This window comes from Mauremys mutica, chromosome 4 (assembly GCF_020497125.1).
Source record: "Mauremys mutica isolate MM-2020 ecotype Southern chromosome 4, ASM2049712v1, whole genome shotgun sequence".
In the NCBI taxonomy this organism is placed as follows: domain Eukaryota; kingdom Metazoa; phylum Chordata; order Testudines; family Geoemydidae; genus Mauremys; species Mauremys mutica.
The window spans coordinates 92009285-92030068 of NC_059075.1; the positions used below are offsets into that span (position 1 = coordinate 92009285).

The following is a 20784-nucleotide window of genomic DNA, read 5'->3' on the forward strand; positions in this document are numbered from 1 at the left end:
GTAGGGCTCCTGATCCCATCCCCATCCGAGCACACGTTCCGCAAGGGCGGAACCCCTGGCCCAGAGCGCAGCATTCCTTTCAATGGCGAGCGCTGCTTGCAACGAATGGCGCGCTCTGGCCCAATAGCGGCTGGATCCAGCTCTTGTTCTGTCCACACGGGCAGTGCATTCCCCGTGTGCTCCCCTTTGGGTCCACGGGCAGCCGATTGATTTCACAATGCGGACACCAGCCCTGCCCTGGCACGAGGGTTAGAGATCAGTGTTGGAAACAGTTCTAGTCGCCACAGAAGGTGCAGATCTAGGACACAGCCTAAAGCCTAACTGGAGGGTGTGTTAGTGTCGTTAGCTGGGGATCCGCAGAGCAGGATTTTCAGTCCCGTGCAGAGGAGAGAACAGTGAGCTTCCTGAGATGGAGATTCCGGCGAGGCGAAATCAGAGGCCGTTGCCACCCTGGGGTGGTGGACGAGAGCTCCCTGATCATCCAACTGAAAGGAAGCTTTAGGTTCACGCTCCGACCAGCGGTTACGCAGGGAAGCTGGAGAGAGAGCGAGGGGGGAAGAGTGACTTTGCGAGGGCAGGAAACAACTGTGTAAAGGAATGTTTGATAAAACGAATCTCCAGTACATATGATATGTATATATTATTGTGAGATCAAACGGAGTGTGCTCTGAGGGAAAGGGATTCCCTCTCCCCCCAAACTCCTTCTTTAAACTTTGGCATGCTGTCATCAACATAGAAGGAAAGTATGGCTGGATTCTGTTAGCTCATCGGCACCAGGGAATTAGAAGCACTTTCAGCCGGTCTCTACCCTGCTTCCTCTGTAACCTTACAAGCAATGTACAACTGTAAAAACAGACAAGGAACCAGCTATCTGTCAAGATGCGTGTACTCCTTAGTGAAGGAACTTAACCAAGTAATAAATAGTGCCAGTGACCTCCCTTTGGCCTCAAAGCAGGACCAAAGTATGCGTTATTAGATCCCCGAGTAGGCAGGCAATTGGACCGCAGAGCCTTCGGAATCCCAAGACGCTGGCCAATGAAAAATGAAACTGAACCAATAACGCTTAATTAATACATGTGCCGCGCTCCGGGGCAGAGCCGGTGCAGAGCTCCCATCTGTAAGCGGTGCCTTTCTAGGGGTACAACGATAATCACCCTGCAGTCCCGGCGGGAGGAGGGGAGCAACGCTACTCAAATATACACTCTGGACACTTCGGAGGTGTGTGATGGAGATTTTCAGCAGCGTACAGGGGATTTCCTTAAATCTTTTCTGCACGTTGCTTTAAAAATCTCAAACCGGTGCACTGCCTGCGCTCGTCTCCTGCAAGGGCGGGTGCGGGGCTTTACGGATTAACTAGTGTTTAAAATGTGTGACCCAAGCACACAACTCTTTACACACACACACACATACACACACAGAGTAAGTTTCTGGAATCCTGAACAGTGTAAGGGAACCACACATCACCCCTGGTTTGTAGGATCTAAAGTCCCCGTGCTTGGGAATGCCCGAGAGAGTCAGTTCTCTGGCTATTTATGAGCAGGGCAGTCCACTAGAAGGAATTCCTTTCCTCATGACAGACCGTCAGCATCGGCCAGATCCCAATGCTACAGCCTGTTCCGTACCTTCCTTTCGATCGCAGAAATCCATTGGCTATTATTGCATTAGAATTTCCCTCCGGTTCGGAGGCTGGATTCTTCTGCATTCTTGTTTTCTGTGCTGCTTGGTCTTGCTTGGGAGTCGAGGAACTGCAAGGAGCTGCCCGAGCCCTCGTGAACTGCTAGGAGACCAGGCTGGAGTTTATGGGAGGTTGCGTTCACCAGTATCAGCAACTGACAACAAGTTTGCTGCAGCTCTATTTCTTCCCTCACTTGCTCCAGTGTCAATGCTGTACACAGTACTACAGTAAATATGCCACAGCAAAGTGTTCCCATGTTCTGCGGACGCCAAAATAAGACAGATTTGGGGAGTTTACTCTATTATTTTACCGTAAATCTTTGAAATTCTGGAACTAATTATATAGAGGATATGTCTCAATTTGTTCTGCATTAATGCCACATTGGGAATGGAGTCAGGGCCACAGCCAGAGCACATACTCGAGCACATGAAATTGATGAACTGAGACTTGCTGCTAGTCCCGAACACACCATCTGGAATTCCAGTCTGAGGTTACAATTAGAACTTCTGACCCCAAATTCAACTTTGTGGAGAAGGGAAAAAAAGTTACTTACTCTGCACCTGTAGGAAACACAGTGTTCAAGTCTCCCTCTTTTGAAAAAAAGTCTGTCTCAATGTTTGATAATACTTCTAGTTCATAGAAATGCTTTTCACCAGCCTGGGTTTAATTCATTGTCTTACATTTTCCCCTCCTAATTTTCTTGATTACCGGCTTTAATTGTATCATCACGGAAAGAATTAACCAATAAATAGGTTTGGTAAGTGTTCTTTCACTTTGTTGAGGCATCTGATAAAGGCTACAATAATGATCTAGCTCTATGCTTGAATTCTTGGTAGGAAAAACAACAACTAGTGTCTGCCCCTTTTAATAGTGTCATAAATAACTGGGCAGCTATCATTCCACTTTCTGTAGTAACTCTCCTCCTATTATTTAGTCTCACCTTGCACCCCTCCTGGATGGAAATGGACTAAATGAAGTACTAGGTAGTACAGGGGTTCTATTAAAATTTATTACCAGGCTGCTAAGACAAAACTGAATGTAAATCATCAAGCTGTATAAGGTCATAAAATATCCCTGTGCAGCTAGCCTTAGCCAAGATTCTGGTGAATAAAAGTTCATATAGAACTAGATATCAGTAACATCTTTCAGATCTGGTATATATGACATTTTAAAAGTCTCAGATGTACAGGGAGATATACTTAGAGTAGCTAAAACAATTATATTGAAATTTTATTGGTATTTGGCACTTTAGTATATGCTTTTTGTTTTTACTTTAGGTAACATGTTGCAGTTGGATTTCATCCTTTTTTCTCTGACATTTTAAATTAGTAAATAATGTATTATATAGAGAAAGGATCTAAAAGTCATGGAATGAATCAGAAATGACTACTTTTAAATATGCTAACTGGGAGCCAAGGAATTAATCTGATCTATAGCTTGGTAGAATACAGCTTAAAGCAGATCCATCTTTAAATATAATATTGTAGATGAAAAAGTAGCAAGTCACCCCTGTCCCCTATAAAATTTATGAGAACTCCGAGCCATCTGGCATTTTGTCTGTGAATCCAGATACACATCTGGAATGCAATGGAAGGATTTACACATTCAAAAGAGGTGGGAAAGGTCCAGCTAAAATAAGCACATTATGCCAAGTCACTAAAACAGAGCTCAGAATACTTATGACAACTTTGTTCAGTAAGTGAAGCCTGTTTGTGACTGGTACTGACACAGAAGATAACCCAAGGTCTCACTAACCTTAGCAAAATAACAGGGCAGTATTGCCCTAAGGGTGAATTGTTCTATAACAATTTCTCCAATGGATTAGGCACAAGCATGTTTTCCTACCATGTATGGCTTCATGTTTCATTTTTATTTCTCAACAAACATTTAACAATGCAAGGGAAGTCCTAATTTCAGTTGATTCTACCCCTTTGTAGTAACATAGGGCAAAGATACACGATAGACCAGATTCTCAATTGGTATAAATCTGTATAACTCCACTGGAGTTCTGCCAATTTATTCTAGTTGAGAATCTGGTCCATTTCTCTAAAATCTTGTTCTGAACCCCTGGGTACAGAGGAAGTGATGTCAAGTGAGCGGCTGCATCCTTAGGCCTCAGAAGTGCACTTCAGCACCTACCCACTTAAGCACATGCTTAAAGTTAGGCATATGCTTAATACCTTTACTGGGACCTTGACTCCATTTTGGGGGGAAATTCAAAGTCTCCTTTTTGTCCCACTGCATAATAATGACACCAGAACCCAAGAATATGAAGGCTCTAGCAGTGTGTCCAGTGGTTAAAGCAGGGACTATGAATAGGACCCGGGAATTTTAGTTCCATGTGCCTCTATTTATTCACATGTACAATGGAAATAGTGACATGCGTACCTATTTCACAAGGGTGTTGGGATAAAGAGTGCTATATACATGCATACTGTGTATTTTGTGCAGCAACAGTGGGTCAGTTCTCTCCCAAAACTCTTTTCTGTAGCATTTCTTGTCAGGTATGAATACATTTTGAAATATGTAAAATATACCAACATTAAGGCTTACACCATTCCATCATTCAAGTTGAAAATGAAGGATGGAAGGAACTTGTCCATATCTTAAATACACAGTAACCAACCTTTGTGGGGACAGCAGTGGTTGGTGGCATGTTTTGATATTCTTGCTGACAGCAGATCCATAGCAAAAATGATGGCCCAGTACTGTGGAAGACTTGGAATGTGGCAGAACCACTAGAATCCCACTGCATGATTGGATCTCATACTGCTAACCCATGCAAGATGTCAAAGCTATATGTGATTTGTTTGTTCCTTTTTGTGCAGGAGGAGTGAGTGGATTTGCATTTAGTGGCCAACACATGCAATCTGCCACAGGGAGAGTGCAGAAAATGCCAGGGCTTCTGCAACTCTCATAGTACTGTACCAGCCACAGAGTGTCTCCACTACTTCTTCACAGCATGGGTAGATGATTCCATGCTTGCAGGCCCTAAGGGCACAATCATTTTACTCAATAGAAGTCAAGGAAATTGACACTTTAATTCAATCAAGGCTGATTATGCTTAGAATTCAGATGCTCTGTGCTTATCAGACTACTTCATACAGTGTTCCTATACAGGCACACGTCTATAATGCTCACAGACACATACTCTCTCTGCCCTGTATAAATGGATCCACTTAGAACACACATTCAAGTATATGGAAATGAAGTACCTATACTGAGGGCCAATACCTTAATCATTTCTGTATGGTTCTTGAAAAATAAATTGCTGGAAACAATTAGCAATAAAAGGCAACTTCAAAAAGTGACTTCTCCCAGCCCTTTATTCTGCTTCATTCCCTCCACCCCAAAAACACCCACATAAAATTTGCTTCCTTCCTTCCCCATCTCCATTAAATCCAACTCTTCCTTCATGTATGCACTGTTGCATATAACATCCAACCAATTTGCTGAGAGGGTAGACAATCAACTGTAACTCCCCTCAACTTCAACTCCTTCCTCACACCCCTTCAAAAGTTTTTTACTGTCAGTTTTTAACAGTAAAACAGGTTTTAACAATGGGTTCTGAAATAGTGCTGAATACAGTCTGTCTTCTCCTGTCTATTCTGGTATTTATATGGCCCCCAACACAGTAGTACTGCAGCACCCATGTTTTCCTTGTTTACACTTGCAGATAAACTAGGCTCAGCAGCACCCCCCCCTTTTTTTTTTGTAGTTTAGATAAACTTTGAGGTTGGGGAGAAATGGAACTGAAGTTAAGGGGGAGAGGGGAAAAAAAATCACTCGTTAAAGCAGAGTCTTAGGGTCAAATTTATCTCTGGTGTAAGCCTGATGGACTTACATGAAGGATGAATTTGGCCCTAAAACAAACTTAAAAATAACCAATGTTTACTTTCCACTATTCAGTTGCAAAATGTTAGAACAAGAATTAAAGAGACATTGGAAGTCTGCTGTATCTAGACCAATCAGAACGGTTATTTATTTGTCTTCTTTTCTTGTTAGTTCATTGTAGAGTTAAATGACATGCAGATCAGACTAAGACTACCTTGGTGATACCTTACCTAATCTCTGTTCAAAATATTAAACACACTGGTGGAAAAGAAATAGAAAAAGCAAGGGACAAAGAGACCCTGTCAGTTTGTAATTTATGCTTTCTAAGAGAAACAATGAAAGGAACAACCAAATAAGTGCAACTCCTTTCTTTAGATTACAACACGAATGATTAATACTGTAGTTCTATGAATAGATTTGCAAGTAGCACCACCACGCTAATCAAGATATAAAAAAAGTTTATGAGCAGCTGCTTAGAAAAAAACAAGATAAAGCCAATGGAAATTTGATACTGGTCAATAGTGCATTTATTCAAAATGTATCACTGACTTAAAGTCTCCATAAATTCTTTGTAAAAGAAACTTCCATTGTGATCACTGTTCCAGATCTAAGTGATTTATTTTTCCCCCTTTAGTAGAAATTAGATACATCTCAAAGTCCAAGTTATATATCTATTGATATAGATTTAATCATGCCCTCATGAGATAATAAATATTAAATTCAAATAAGAAGATAATGCAAGGACAGTATCTATAAGAAATGGATATTTTGATTTATTCATAGATTAACTCACATGAAGAAACTCACATTTCTATATAACTTGTTTCCAAATTCAGAGGATCCACATTTCCAAACTGTTAGCTCTTGGGAACAGAGCAGATGTTGGATTCTGTACAGTTTCAAAAAGGTTTCTTAGCAGTTATTTATCTCATTGCCTCACTCTAAGCAGCATAATTCTTTGCCCTCTCTATCCACACTTGGGGCCATTAATTCTACTTGTTTTGCACAGATGTATATTTGTTGTGTGTGCCTGAATTACACACAAGCAGTATACTTTGAATAGTTTATAAAAAAGTACACTCAGAAAAGACATATTGAAATACCCGTCTGTCAGTCCATTTTCTATCTCCAGTAATTTTGTTCCCTGGACCAAACACAGTATTTTGCAAAGAGAGCCTCTTTTAGACCTTTATACAGTTATTGCCTTCAGTGTCTTCTTTGGGATCATTCAAATCAAAATGGTTTCTCAGTCTTATCAATTATTTACAGAAAATTCTGGACAGCAGTCCAAGTAAATGCAGCAAATGATAAGTAGGTTTAATGTCAGCTAAAACTTGTGCAGAATTTTTAATCCAGTACTATTCTTTCAGATTATCTGTTAGAACCAGTTTCAGCCAAACATGGAATTAGCAGTGAAACAATGCTATTTATGAGTAGCAAAATGTTCAAACATTGTTTTGATGAACAATGGGGAAACCAATAAGATCACCAATTCTCTGGTACCTACATTTGCTTTGTTAGGGAATGAAAGTTCTTCAATCATTGTGGTAATTTACCATATTTTATCAGTTTCCGTTTAAGCCACCTACACACACTTCTTCAATATTCTTGACACTTACTGCAACATTCCCTATAAGCAGTTTGCATACAGATGTGGTAAAGACTAGAGCCCAAAGTTTCAAAGCTGGACATACAAATGCATGTGGAATTGTGCACCTACTTTACACATTCAAATGTGCATGCAAATCAAGTAATTGTGTATGCTTGTGCATTTGAGTCCAACTGACCAGGTGCACATGCAACTACCTGATTTATATGCACGGTCTGATCCCGAGTCCATTAAAGTCAATGGCAAAGCTTCCACTGATTTCAATAGTACAAGATCGGGCCCATATAGTCTGCACATGCACATTTGAAAATGTAAGCCTAAAAGAACAAGTTTATATGTGTCAGTGGCAACACAACATTAATGGAGAAGTATCATCCATTCAGAGGTTCTAAGAGTCAAGAATTATATTTCCCAAATCCCAGGGCTTCTCTTGGAAGACTATTTCATAATCTAACACGGGGTAGGCAACCTATGGCACAAGTGCCAAAGGCAGCACACAAGCTGATTTTCAGTGGCACTCACACTGCCCAGGTCCTAGCCACCAGTCCGGGGGGGCTCTGCATTTTAATTTAATTTTAAATGAAGCTTCTTAGACATTTTAAAAGCCTTATTTACTTTACATACAACAATAGTTTAGTTATATATTATAGACTTACAGAAAGAGACCTTCTAAAAACATTAAAATGTATTACTGGCACACGAAACCTTAAATTAGAGTGAATAAATGAAGACTCGGCACAGCACTTCTGAAAGGTTGCCGACCCCTGATGTAACAGATCTCATTGTCAGGAAGCTTTTCCTCATTCAGTCTCTTTTTCTTTGTTGGTCATTTAATCTATTACTCATTATACCCACTTGTAAGATCCTAGATAGTTCTTCTCCATTTTTCATGTTTACATGCTTCACATATTTATAGGATGGTTTGTCCCTCCACCACAATCATTCTTTTCCCAAGCTATACATATTTAGTTCTTTTCATAGACTATCAGGGTTGGAAGGGACCTCAGGAAGTCATCTAGTCCAATCCCTTTCTCAAAGCAAGACCAATCCTCAGAAAGATTTTTGCCCCAGATCCCTAAATGGCCCCATCAAGGATTGAACTCACAACCCTGGGTTTAGAAGGCCAATGCTCAAACCACTGCACGATCCCTGCTCCTTCGTCCCCAATTTTTCCTCATAAACCCTCTCTTTCCCAATGAGCTCCACCCACCAACATTTTCCGGTATGGAAGAGCTCAGAACCAAACTAAATATTCTGGGTATAATGGCATTTTGGGATATCCCAAAATGCAAGGTTTTTGCAATCTGGATCTCAGAATCATCTTAAGCACTGAGTGGTAGTCCAAATGAACATAAGATTGTCATATCAGCATAGGAAGCTTTGGGTGGCATCCCTAGATCATTTTTTTAGTAGACCCTTAGACAATATTTTCTCCAGACAACGCCCTAACTATATTAGTTCCATTGTACTTGTCACAAATTCATGTAATTAAATACATAACATTTATAGTGATTGTTATGTTCAGACTATTTTACAAACATTATCTAACCCCAGCATTAAGACATATTATTCCAATTTTCCATATAGGAAAACACAAGGCAAATACAAGTTACTTGTCCAACGCCCACAAAAGGAGAAACGTTTGAGCTGGGACTAGAGTTCATGAATTCCTGTCAACCAGTCTCATGCTTAAACACTATGACACATTTGTCGCTTTGTGACACAGTAACACTTTGTTTTGCTCCTATCATCATACTAATCCTAGTAAAAGCCAGTGGAAACTGTTTTTAATGTTGGAATTGTGCAGTGCAAATCCATGAGTGAAATAAGATCATTCCACAAACTAGAACTTATTACACAATTAAATCTCACCTACAAAATTTACAATTTTATAAGCTCAGAGACTGACAGACTTCAAATATACATAACTAGGTTACAGAGCAACAGCTGTGTTAGTTTGTATCCGCAAAAAGAACAGGCTCAAATAAATGTGTTTGTCTCTAAGGTGCCGCAAGTACTCCTGTTCTTATAACTAGGTTAGTTAAACTGCAGATACTGAAAATCTTATTTGGTCCTTCAGAACTTAGCAGTACCATGCATCTGAAGTTGGGTCCAAATCCAACTGGGAAATATGCTTGCATAGAAAACGCACCATATTTTTTAGTAAGCTCAACCATTTTTCTTCAAGACATGCATCCCTCTTGTGAAATATGTCACTGCAGACAGACTCTGAAGATGGCATTTTTGGAAGATGACAGAACTGAAACAGATCTAGGTCATCATAAATCTACCATATCACTGAGCAAGATAACTCAGAGTCTGGATCTTTGCTTTGTAAGAGAAGGGCTAGGAAATGTCACTGGAATCCCAAAATAAAACAACCATCCCAGGAAAAGAAAACACAACAAATGTTCACGAAAGATATTTCAGTGTAGAATACATGGTGTCAGAGGTGCAGTCGACACACATAAAAGCAGCAGCAATTTCATGTTTAAAACAAACCAACCAACCTCACATACACCTCCATGAGCTCTAGATATAGGGCTACCCTGGCAGTTGTGCCCCCTGTGTTGTAGGTCTGAGCCTGACAGCTACAAAAACATAGTACATTTGGGGTTGGTCAAACACTTACCACCCTTTGGAAAGATGTTTTGTCAGAAGAATTTGGACATCTGGTAAGGGACTTGGTGCACTTGTCACTATGTGAGCCAGAGTGGGCGGGGTCCCCAAGTTCACCTTTCAAAGTGGAATGGGAATCATAGTCAGCTTTCAGTTTTAGGAGAGGGCAAACCCTCTGCCTCCTCCACTTCACACCACATAATATAGGTCCCCATACAGCAGCACACACATTGGGTATATGTTCTGAATCAGCCTTGACCATCCACTTAGGAATTATATTAAACTTGAATCTTACAGAATTGTTTGTCTTTTTAAAAAAGATTCTCTCTCTCTCTCTCTCTCTATATATATATATATGCGCTTTGATTTATGTACCATTTTTTCTGTTTGCTTTCTTTATAGAAGAGAAAAATATGCGTTGTCACTTTAAATCACTGATTCTTTTTGGCCCAGCCTCTCCTTTTAAGGAAACTGGAAGGATCTCCAAAATGCATTTTCATACCAGGTACATGAGGCTGCTGCATTTTAATACACTTATTTTCAAGTAGACCTAAAGAATGCAAGTGTCTTAGGGCCTTATGACCAGTAACAAAACTACATGTACCATGTGGGCTACACTGGAAGCATGTTCCTAAAGTCGCTGCTTATATTTATAAAGTCTTTTGAGGTGAGGGTTGCACAGTGGAAAGACATAACAGAAATTTAACAAAGGCCACACTAAAAAATGTGAAAACAAAACAAAAAAAAGTAGTTCTCCCACAGGAACCAAAAGGCATTTCATACATGTCCAGTGAGACATTAAAAATAATTATGTGGAAAAGTAATAGCTCCCTTGGTTGTTTTAATGTATTTTTGTCTGCAACCAAGAAAACTGCTGTCTTGGCTTTGCTTGAAAGGTCTCTCAAACAAAAGCCCTTCAAATGACCCTCGGATTATTAAACAGCAGTAACAATGAACATGGATCTCAGTTTAAAAAGTATGTCAAACCAAAAAGACTGACAGTTTGGATCTTGGAAATAGCCTTCAGTAAAACGTAAAGGGTTATTTTTCCTCAATTTTCAGAGTCCCTTCTCTGAAAACAAAAATGCATAAGAAAAATCTATATCGTTCTCTTGTCTAAAGGGAATTCAAGTAGAGTTAAATTTTTATTTTCTCTCTCACACTATATTTTTGTTTCTGGTATTAACATATTTATTAGACATGGGTCCAATTCCAAAGGTTGGATTAGGTTCCTAATTTAAACTTCTCCAATGTTCACACACAGAGGACAGTTTGGATCAGGAAGGTTGTTTTCGGCTTTGTTTCCCATATGATTTCCTCAGAAACTCGCTAGAGGTCATTAATATTATGGAAGAGATTTGAGGTGGACAAAAAATTTGAAAAAAAAAAATAGACAAATAAAACCAAAACCAACCAAACACAGACTGCCAATAGTGCCAAAACATGAAGCCAAAACCCCAGACACACAGGTGTTGAGATGTTCAGTAACATACACTCATATAAATGCCATATCAGGAGAAGCAAACACTGGATCGGGGGTGGGGAGGGCAAATAGTTATGCCCAATACTTTTGTTTAAAGTCATTTATCATTGAAATTGTCTTTATAATCAGATACTAACTTCAAAAACCGATTACAAAATAGACCTGATATTTTCATTTTATGAGATGTCACAGACAAAATGTGACTTCCATTGGCTGCTGGACTCATTGGTGTTAAAAAGAACAAAATGTGTTTGTGATCTGTGGGCAAAGTTTCCTAATAACTGCCGGTGGACACATCCTCTGCTGCCAGTCAAGCATGCTTCTCTAACAAAGGCTGTGTGGTGCCAGCCAATGTGGCCTTGACTACAGTAGGAATAATGGAAACTATAGTTCCACATCACTGGTAGCAATGGCGGAGGCTGCAGTGTAGACAGAACATGGGTGTTTTTAAACTACCTCTGAACAGGGTTAGATGATATAGTAGTAAAATTATGTTCTCGTTACTGTGACTGCCACCACGGGCAGCCCGGGTTGAGCTGAGTAAGCGAAGAAAAATGCTTAAAATTTTTCCCAGTGTAGAGGTATTCTGTATGTGCCCACAAAGCTCTCAGACATGTGAGCTGCTTGGAAATTATTTATCCAAGACACATTTTCCATGGTCACTTAGCACAGTCTCTCCTTTGTAACATTTCTGAGAATTAAACTAAAATGATGTCTGGTATTTGTAACAGTGAAAATACAGTAACAAAGTTGTATCTTTACTAACAGGCCCCTTCAGTTTTGAAGCCAAAATATCACTTTGCCATGTATAATCAAAGGCAGGGCCTTTGAATGGCACTGAGTTAGCATCTTTGCAAGCCAAACCTTTCCATTTGCCCTTAGAACTAACTGTTGCAGTGTGGGTAGCAGTAATACAAGCTGCCTTGCCACTGTGCCCAATCCCTGGTTTGGAGGCATTGGCTCTAGGGGCCAAAGAGGGTTTCATTCTCTATAACCATGCCAACAGGGCTGACCATTAGTGTCAAGTTTAGGGCTTTATGTGACCTGGGATTACACTATCAACTCAGTTTACAATGACTGCATAACAGTAATCAGATGATACTACTACCAGGGTTGGATTTGAATCAGCAATACAGGAATAGTGAAAGACACCATATCCCCATCCCACCAATGTAATCCCTTCCCTGACTCTGCCATATTTCAAGACATTCAAAATTCCCTCAGAATTAATGAACATCTATTTCTGGCCTTTTTAAAACTAGAAAATACAACTATAAATCCTAATCTTGGAAAGCATATAGTTTACTGTATAAACTGATTTTTTTTCTATATGAAAGGGATATTATTATTGATTATTATTCTTAGTAATGTTGATTTGTTGTCAGGTTTTGTTTTTTTAAAATGTGAATTTTGCTTGTAGAAAATCTTAGATTTTGTTGTTTCTAAAAACATTTAAAATCTGGCACCAGAGACCATGGAACTATGGAGTTCTATACAAAACCTTTTTAAGGAGTTACTGTTCACTTCATGCTAGCTGCATCGATTTTGCAAACTGCATCACTCTTCTTGCTATAAACCTCGGCAAGTGAGGCTGGTGTTCATCAACCGCAATACTTATTTTTTACTCCTGTGTTTTCAGTAGTATAATAGTAATGAGCCCACTGGTCACAAAAGGCCTTTTGTTGTGTCTGCAAATACCGACATCATAAAATCTGCTTTAGAAGCTGCAGTACATTTCAATTGTTTTGTTGTAACGGTACGATGGGTCAGAAAAGAAATAAGAACTTAACTGTGAAGCAAAAACTGGACATTATCAATTAAATATATATAGATTTAAAGATCTAACCTTCTCTTGTCATGTATGCAATGCCTATTAATTTCAATGGGTATTATGTATGCACACAGAGAGGGCAATTAGAGACTTATTAAATATTTGTATTGTAAAATCACCCAGAAGCCCCAGTCAGGATCAGAGTCCCATTGTATTAGACATTCTACAAACAAGTTAATTGACCAAATGGGAAGAATACAGTTTATATATTAAATGTTGTTCCTTTGTGCTTTGTGTTCTATTTTAGACATTATCTCCCATTAACAAAAAAACAAGCAAACAAACAAACAAACAAATGATATTTCTTGATATCAGCAACATAAGGGCATATTTTGGCAATTACTTAAAGCTGCTTAAAATTTGAATATTTAGCACTACGCTAAGGTAAGAAGACACATGTCTTGACTACTACCAAGACCTTCTAAAAATACCTTTTATCAAGGCAACAAGAGACTGCATTGAATTTGCCTGGGACAACTGTCATGAAATTGCCATGGGGAAATGAAGTGCCAACAATGTTTTGATGCAAGACAACAAATTTTGGGAAGCCCTACCTTGGAAAGATGTAAAGCAGCTCCATGGGAGGCTGTTGTTAACATGATTGGCTGACCAAGTGAAAGATGTTCATTTATGGTAAGACATATGGCCACACCTAATTAGGTTATAGTAAATGTCTATACATTAAGAGAGAAGCATGAAGAGTGGAGTGTTTCTGACCTCAGATATAATAGCTAGAGAATTTCTTACGAAAGAAGCCATAAATCAGGATGATCTCGTTCTACTACTTTCCTTAAAAAAATACTTTTTTTTCAAGTCTTTAGTAGTTTATTGATGAAAAGCTTCCTCAGAGAAAGGAATATGCAGGATAAACACTAGAATCCTGCATTGCTGTGATATTTTGATCTTCTGTTTTTGGGGGTTTTTTTTTGTCTCCTCCTCCATTAAACTGGCTTAGCAGGACCACTGCAGAAAAAACTAAATATGGGATGTCTGGAATATGGACTCAGCTCAAGGGGGAGGAAGCCCCATAGGACCAGTACAAAGGGGGGTTGGTGGGATTGGCTACAATATGCTTTGCTTGTTAAATATGCACAAGAAATAAATCCTATTTTTTTTAAAGTATGCACAGGTGCTTCAAACTGTTGCAAAAGCACTAAGATCTTTGGGTGTATAAGCAGGGGAATACGGAGTAGACGTAGGGAAGTGGTATTACTTTTCTATACAGAGTTAGTGAGGGCATTACTGGAATACTATGTCCAGTTCTGGACTCCAGACTTAAGAAAGAATATTGACAAAATGAAAAAAGTTAAAAAAAATGCTACAAGAATTATTCAAAGTCTGGAAAACCTGCATTACAGCAAAAGATTAAAAAAGCTCAATCTATTCAATTTATCCAAGAAAAGGTTAAGAGATGACTAGATCACAATCTATATGTGAAGATTTCTGATTGTAGAGGGTTTTTTAATTTAGTAGACAAGGCATTCATTACAAGATTCAATGACTAGAAGCTGAAAGTGGACAAATTCAGTCCAGGAATAAAATATACATTTTTAACAGTGAGGGTAGTTAGCAATTGGAATGACTTACTTAGAGATGTGATGAATTCTCCATCACTTGCAGTCTTTAACATCAAGACTGGATGTCTTTCTAATGTAAGCAGAGTCTGAATGAGCTCTCCCACTCCCCAGCTAGCTATCAGGGGAGAGCTTATTCAGACCCTGCTTACAGCCTCCCCACAGCTGAGAATATGTTGTCCCGGCAAATCACACTTCATATTATACCAACTACATGAGTTCTCCTCAAAGGGTCTGAGGAAACCCACTATATGGGTTCACTAAAATTACAGAAGTTATGGGCTTGATCATGCAGGAGTCACTTGGTCAAATTTTATGACCTGTGTTATGTAGGAGAGCATGTTAGATGATCAGCATGGTACCTTTTGGCCTTAAAAATCATCAGTCATGTACAAAACTCCCATATTAACATGAGTTTCCCTCATTTTGACCTACTATAATATGTGTAAATTCTTAAGTGAGATGGTGGGGGTGGGGAGGCACATGGAAGATCAGGCTGTTTCCACTGCCATCAGCATGTGTGTCTAGAAAGGTGGGCAGTGTCATCAGGGATGCTCAGAGTTTGGATACACTTGAACTTTTCAGTCCTTACTAGAGATGATCTAAGAAGTCTGGATTTAGAGTTGGTTTTGCAAATCCTTGTTTGCTGGTGTCTCAGATCTCGCTTCCAAACTCCTGAAGCTTGTACAAGTAAAAGATTTGGATAAAATTTAAGCTTTGATCCATCCTCAGAATCTATCCAAACTGAATCTCTGAAATTGCAAGAAAAAAAAGTATGTGTTCCCCACGCTAATCCAGGAAGCGAGTGCAATAAATATTACTCTGCAGTAAATTCTTACATCTCCAGAGGTGCACTTGCATCCTTCCATAGGGTTTTATTTTCTGTTTCTTTTCATCTGCACCATTGTCCCCTATAAACCAATTCTTTATTCTGCCTGGGAATAGTAGAATGTGTGACTAAGGACAGAGTTTACTAAATGCTGAATTAGCTGGGATTGATTTAACCGTGTAGGCATTTACTTGTTCGTAGAAAATCTTGTGTGAACTTTGAAGAAGTTGTTTGATGCCATTTTTTCTGGGCAGGATGTAAAATGATTCTCTCTCATTTCCTATAAAGAGCCCTAATAAAAAGCTGTCCTGTGACACACACATGAAAAGGGCAGAATAAAGTCCCAGTTGACAGAAACCACTCCAGACTGACATATTTGTGAGCTATGTATCGTTTCCCTGCCCTGCCTAAAATTAATTAGATAATAAGGAAATAACTTGGTTCTTGTACACAGTGTAGTCTAGATTACCAATGGCCTGTCATACTTCATAGTACTAGGAGATTAAAAAATTCAGTACCATCACTCACATGGAATTTTTTCCATGTGGTAATACTTGTGAAGTTCCCTCCATTTCACTGCAGCTGTGTACAACTGCAAGCTTTATTTCTGAGAGCTATACATGTTGTGTGTCATTAAAAAGGTACTGGTATCATTAAACAACCTCAGTTATTTTCCCAGAAGAGTAGGGAGCCAAGATAGCAACACTTTCCATGGAGGACAAAAGCAGTAGATAAGGAGAACATTATTTGGTTTCAGTGTTTAAAGTATCAACGTTTGCTGTTTTACTTAGACTTGTTAGTACCTAATCCTAATAACTCCTTTAGGAAATGGTAAAGACCTTTCTAAAGTCTTTTTCTGTTCCATATATTTTTGTTTAAATTAAGCAGTTCAGTTCCTCCAAACAATATTCTTTACTTGCTGGATTGGCAGAGGTTGAGATGACTGAGGAGACAGCAAGCTCATCATTTTAGGGAAGGACAACTTACAATTTCACTTCAGAGACTGGCCAACTAAAGGAATGGAATTGATGGACTCTGCGTCCAGTTTTCCTTGACTGAAAGAACTTCATATCACTCCAATGCCTCTGTGGGAGAGGAGAAGCAGCAGGGTTTGAGCATGCAGCCATATTAGTCGAGAGGCTGATTAAGTGCACAGTGCAGTGACATTGGTTGCAGTATTTGGGAGAGGCAGCAAAGTACAAGGGTGGGAGAGCAGCAGCTAGAGGAGCTGGGTGAACAGCTGTCAAGAGTAGCTAGCTCACTGGTATGCTTTTAGCAGAGACATCTACATGTGGTGGCCTTGGAAGAAGCTGCAGCTGTGTGCCAGCTGTGTACATCAGAGGAGTGATACAATGGCTAGCAGTAACAGTGAAAAGTGAAGAGACAGGGGGAGGAAAGAGAGAGAAAATGGGGCCCTAAAGAGAACTGGCTCTGTGACAAGAAAGGGCTGCAGTATCTGAGATACTCCCATTAGTGCTGCAGCAAGCAAAAAGGGTTAAAAGTACAGGACTGGGGGTGTGTAGAAATAAACTATATTTGAGGATCTATGGGTGCTTACTGGGTTGAGGCTCTCTGAATGAGAGAGTTTTGCTTTTCCTCAGCATGTTGGTTCTTCCCCTGAATAGATTAGCCCTTCAGAGCTAGCACCCGTGTTCTTCTAGGGTTTGCATAGCTGAGAAGTCCACCACTATTTTCTGCTGGCCCAGGCCCATATAGCATCTTTTTCCTTCCTTTGACTTTCTACTCCATAGCCAAGGGCTCTAAAATTGTTAGTCACATTCCATGGCCAGTGAATAATTAGTGCTCATATCATGGTCTTGGAAAAATGCCTTTAACGTCCCACACTTTTAGAACAGAAATGGATCCAACAGTCACAGAATACAAAAACATCTGTGTAATCCAAACCATGTTCTGTCTGGGAAACAAAGATTATAACTATACAGATGTCCACTTCACTAACAATTATCTTCTAATTCATCAGGATCTAGTATTGCATCCAATTAAAAAGAAAGGAAGGAATACAGTTAAAGAGTTAGTCCAGGTGAATTTGGAAGCTTACCTTATTAGCTATACCAACGTTTTTCCATTAAAAAGGCCAGTGTTTACTTTAACTGTGAGATCATTTAGGACATACAGAACTTGTGCTGTGTTTTAATTCTGAAGATTCTACAACCAGAAAGTTTCCTTCCTTCCCTAGAGAGATGTAATCTAAGCACAGCATTTGGAGCCAGAAACTCCCGATATCTAATTCTGGCTCTTACACTGGGACCCAGATCTTCAGAGGTATTTAGGTGCCTAATTCCCCTTGATTTCAGTTTAAGGAGCTGGGCTCAAGTCCCTGTATGGGCTCAGACAAGTCACTTACCCTCTCTGTCTCAGTTTCCCCATCTGTAAAATGAAGACTTGTAAGACTTAAGTGCTTTGAAGATGAAAATTGCTGTATAAGCACTCAGTGTTATGAGGACCCAATGTAGTCCACAGTAAGATGGACCTAATTTCTACACCCAAGATCATTTGAAATTCTGTGGTAATTTATTTTTATTTTTTTAGGATTTATGCTTTTTATTGAATTTGAAGATGAAGAGAAGCTCTCATGGGTTTTTTAGTATTAAAAACTTAATTTTATTCTGCCCCCCAATTTTCATTGTGTTTACAGAATGCATTGAACACACATAAATGCACTGGAGAAGTTGCCAGTGGAGGGAGGACTTGGGTTTTATCAGCTGGACAGAGGACAGTTGAGGCTTTGGACTCCTGAGAAGGTGTGGGAGACAATTGGGGTTTGGAGCACTCATGGGTTGAAACTTTTGGCAATGAGACAGGAATGCATTTCATCTTTCACCCCTCTTTGTGGGCAGGGCAGAAATGACTGGAAGGGGTTCAGGAACCATAGTCTCAGCTATACCACTGATTAGTAATGTGACCTTGGGCAAGTCACTTCTCCTCTCTGGGCCTCAGTTTTCCCCCACTCCCATCTGTAAAATGGGGATGAGAAGACCTGCTTAAGGTGATCAGATTTTAAAAGTCAAAATCTGGGATACTTTTAGGACAACATTTTTACAGCTGTGAAACAGTCAGACTAAAGAAAAACCATGTTTAAAAGTGTTGCTACTGCCAGCTTCTGACTCCACAGTGGCACATACATGTTTCTCAGAACAGGGTGTTTTTTCCCCCAGTAGCTTTGTGTCTAAATGTATTTATCACACAACATTGAACAAATGCCTTTCACTTTCAGCAAAAGAACAGCTTTTACGTACCAGTTTTTCTCTACACTCTAAACACTGAATGCTCCTTCCATCAGATTGTTCCTAAGCTTTTGAGGGCAGGACCATCTTTCTGTTCAGTGTTTGTATAGATAGTTCAGGGGTCGGCAACTTTTGAGAAGTGGTGTGCCAAGTCTTCATTAATTTAAGGTTTCGCGTGCTCGTAAAAGATTTTGCATGTCAGACCAGCAGCCATTCAGCCTGCTGATGGTCTGGGGTTCTGTCCACCGGCCCCTGCCAGCCAGGGTCCCGGCCACTGGCCCAGCTCAGCCCGCTGCCAGTCGGGTTCCATCCATCCAGGCCAGCAGTGGGCTGAGCGGGGCTGGTGGCCGGGACCCCGCCTGGCAAGGGGCTGGCAGCCGGAACCCCAGACCAGCAGTAGGCTGAGAGGCTCATCCCGCTGCCAGTCTGGGGTCCCGGCCGCCAGCCCTGCTCAGCCGGCTGCTGGTCTGGGGTTCCGTAGTCCAGGCCAGCAGCGGGCTGAGTGGGGCCAGCAGCAGGTACCCTGGCTGGCAACAGCGTGCCACTAAAAATTGGCCCACGTGCCGCAGGTTGCCAACCCCTGGTATAATGCCTAGCACAATGGGGTATTGGGCTGTGACTTGGGATCCCAAGAACTACTGCAATACAAATAAATAATAATAATAAATAAATAAATAAATAATAATTAGAGCATATCTTGCTCACTATAGCAACAGATCTTGAATATTTCTTGTAATCAATAAAAATGTTTTGATAGAAGGAATTAAATTACAGGACATATCGTGTCTTGAAAGAAGTTCCTGGGACAATAGAAAACCATATGAATAAACAAGACTGTCCCAATAAACCTGGGACATATGGCCACTTTACACTTTCCTTTGTAAAGTTCTTGAAAATCTATGAATGTAAAACACTGTATAAGAGCTAACTATTATTGTTGTTTCAGGCTACTTATACTAGTTTACACTTGCTTCAGGTTTCAAAAATTTTCTTCAGAGTTATCTGCCATAGAGACATACTTTTTAAATAATGAAAGCTTAGACTCTGAAGCACAATTCTGCAGCAAAGAGCAGGCGGGGAGGATGGAATTTTGCTGCAAACTCCATGCTGTGGCATCATCACGGAGTACATGAGCCCCTGAGTATTATCACTGACTCTACACATTAGTTTCACTCCATATACTTATTTTATTCCCTCTTTATGAACTGTGACTCGCTCCTTACCATAAGTCATGTTATTTATAGAGTTCCACAAATCCACCCACCAGCACCACCACTGAGGAGTCCAGGTTGCTGTACAGTTAACATTATAATAAACAATAGTGTAATCATCATAAAACATTGTATAAGCCAAATGAAATCTTAAGAAACAAAATAAAGCATTATTAAGAAGAGGGGATGGGGGTACCTTTAATGGACACATTTAAAACAGAAAACACCCTAGAGAAGTATTTTCTGTAAGTTTAGCAACTGGACAGAGATGGTCTGAGCTGAATATCCAAGGGAGGCAGTTCCTTACTTAGCAAACCAGCACAGCAAACACTCTTGTCACTCACTGACCTAAGGGCTGCTGGGAATACCTTATCTTTCAAAAAAGCAGGTTCAGATTAGTAAATGCATTTTATTTAAGAGAGTTTCCCTCCCTTTCAGGTTCAACAACATTTGAAAGCTTATTAAACCCACTTCCAAAAAGCTACTTACCTGTAAAGTGCAGGTGTAGATGAACTGATGATATCAGTCTGGGTGCAAATTGGTCACAACAGCTCTAAGCAAAATAAAAGCAAAGCAATGTTTGGGCTGCCACTGACACTAGGAAATACCTTCTTCCCCTGCTCCAAAGACCTGGCCTCCCCGCTCTCCTTGATGTGGTTATGTAATAGCAGAATAAAAGTAAATGTGCAGCTTTTCAGCAGAACATCAACCACCCAGTGGAACCAAAATAGGCTTATCAAAGAAAATGGGACTGATTATCCCTAGAGCCAAACCAAAGAGTCTCTGATGGTGGCAGCAGGTCTCCAAGAGAGAAAACAAACCTAAAATACTTTTAAATAGATAGGAAAAGGAATAATGGATTTTGCTGGTGGTC

General features: G+C 40.0%; 1 protein-coding gene across 2 annotated transcripts in view; it reads right to left on the reverse strand.

Annotated features, from left to right (window-relative positions):
• WT1 (WT1 transcription factor) overlaps positions 1-20784 on the reverse strand; it is a 135612-nt gene that overhangs the window by 54995 nt on the left and 59833 nt on the right. The window contains exon 3 of one of the 2 annotated variants that reach the window (XM_045012384.1): positions 20400-20463. The exons of the other annotated variant lie outside the window; for it this stretch is intronic. Coding sequence (XP_044868319.1) covers positions 20400-20463 — 64 coding nt within the window. The remainder of the gene's footprint in view (positions 1-20399; positions 20464-20784) is intronic. 2 annotated transcript variants of the gene reach the window in all.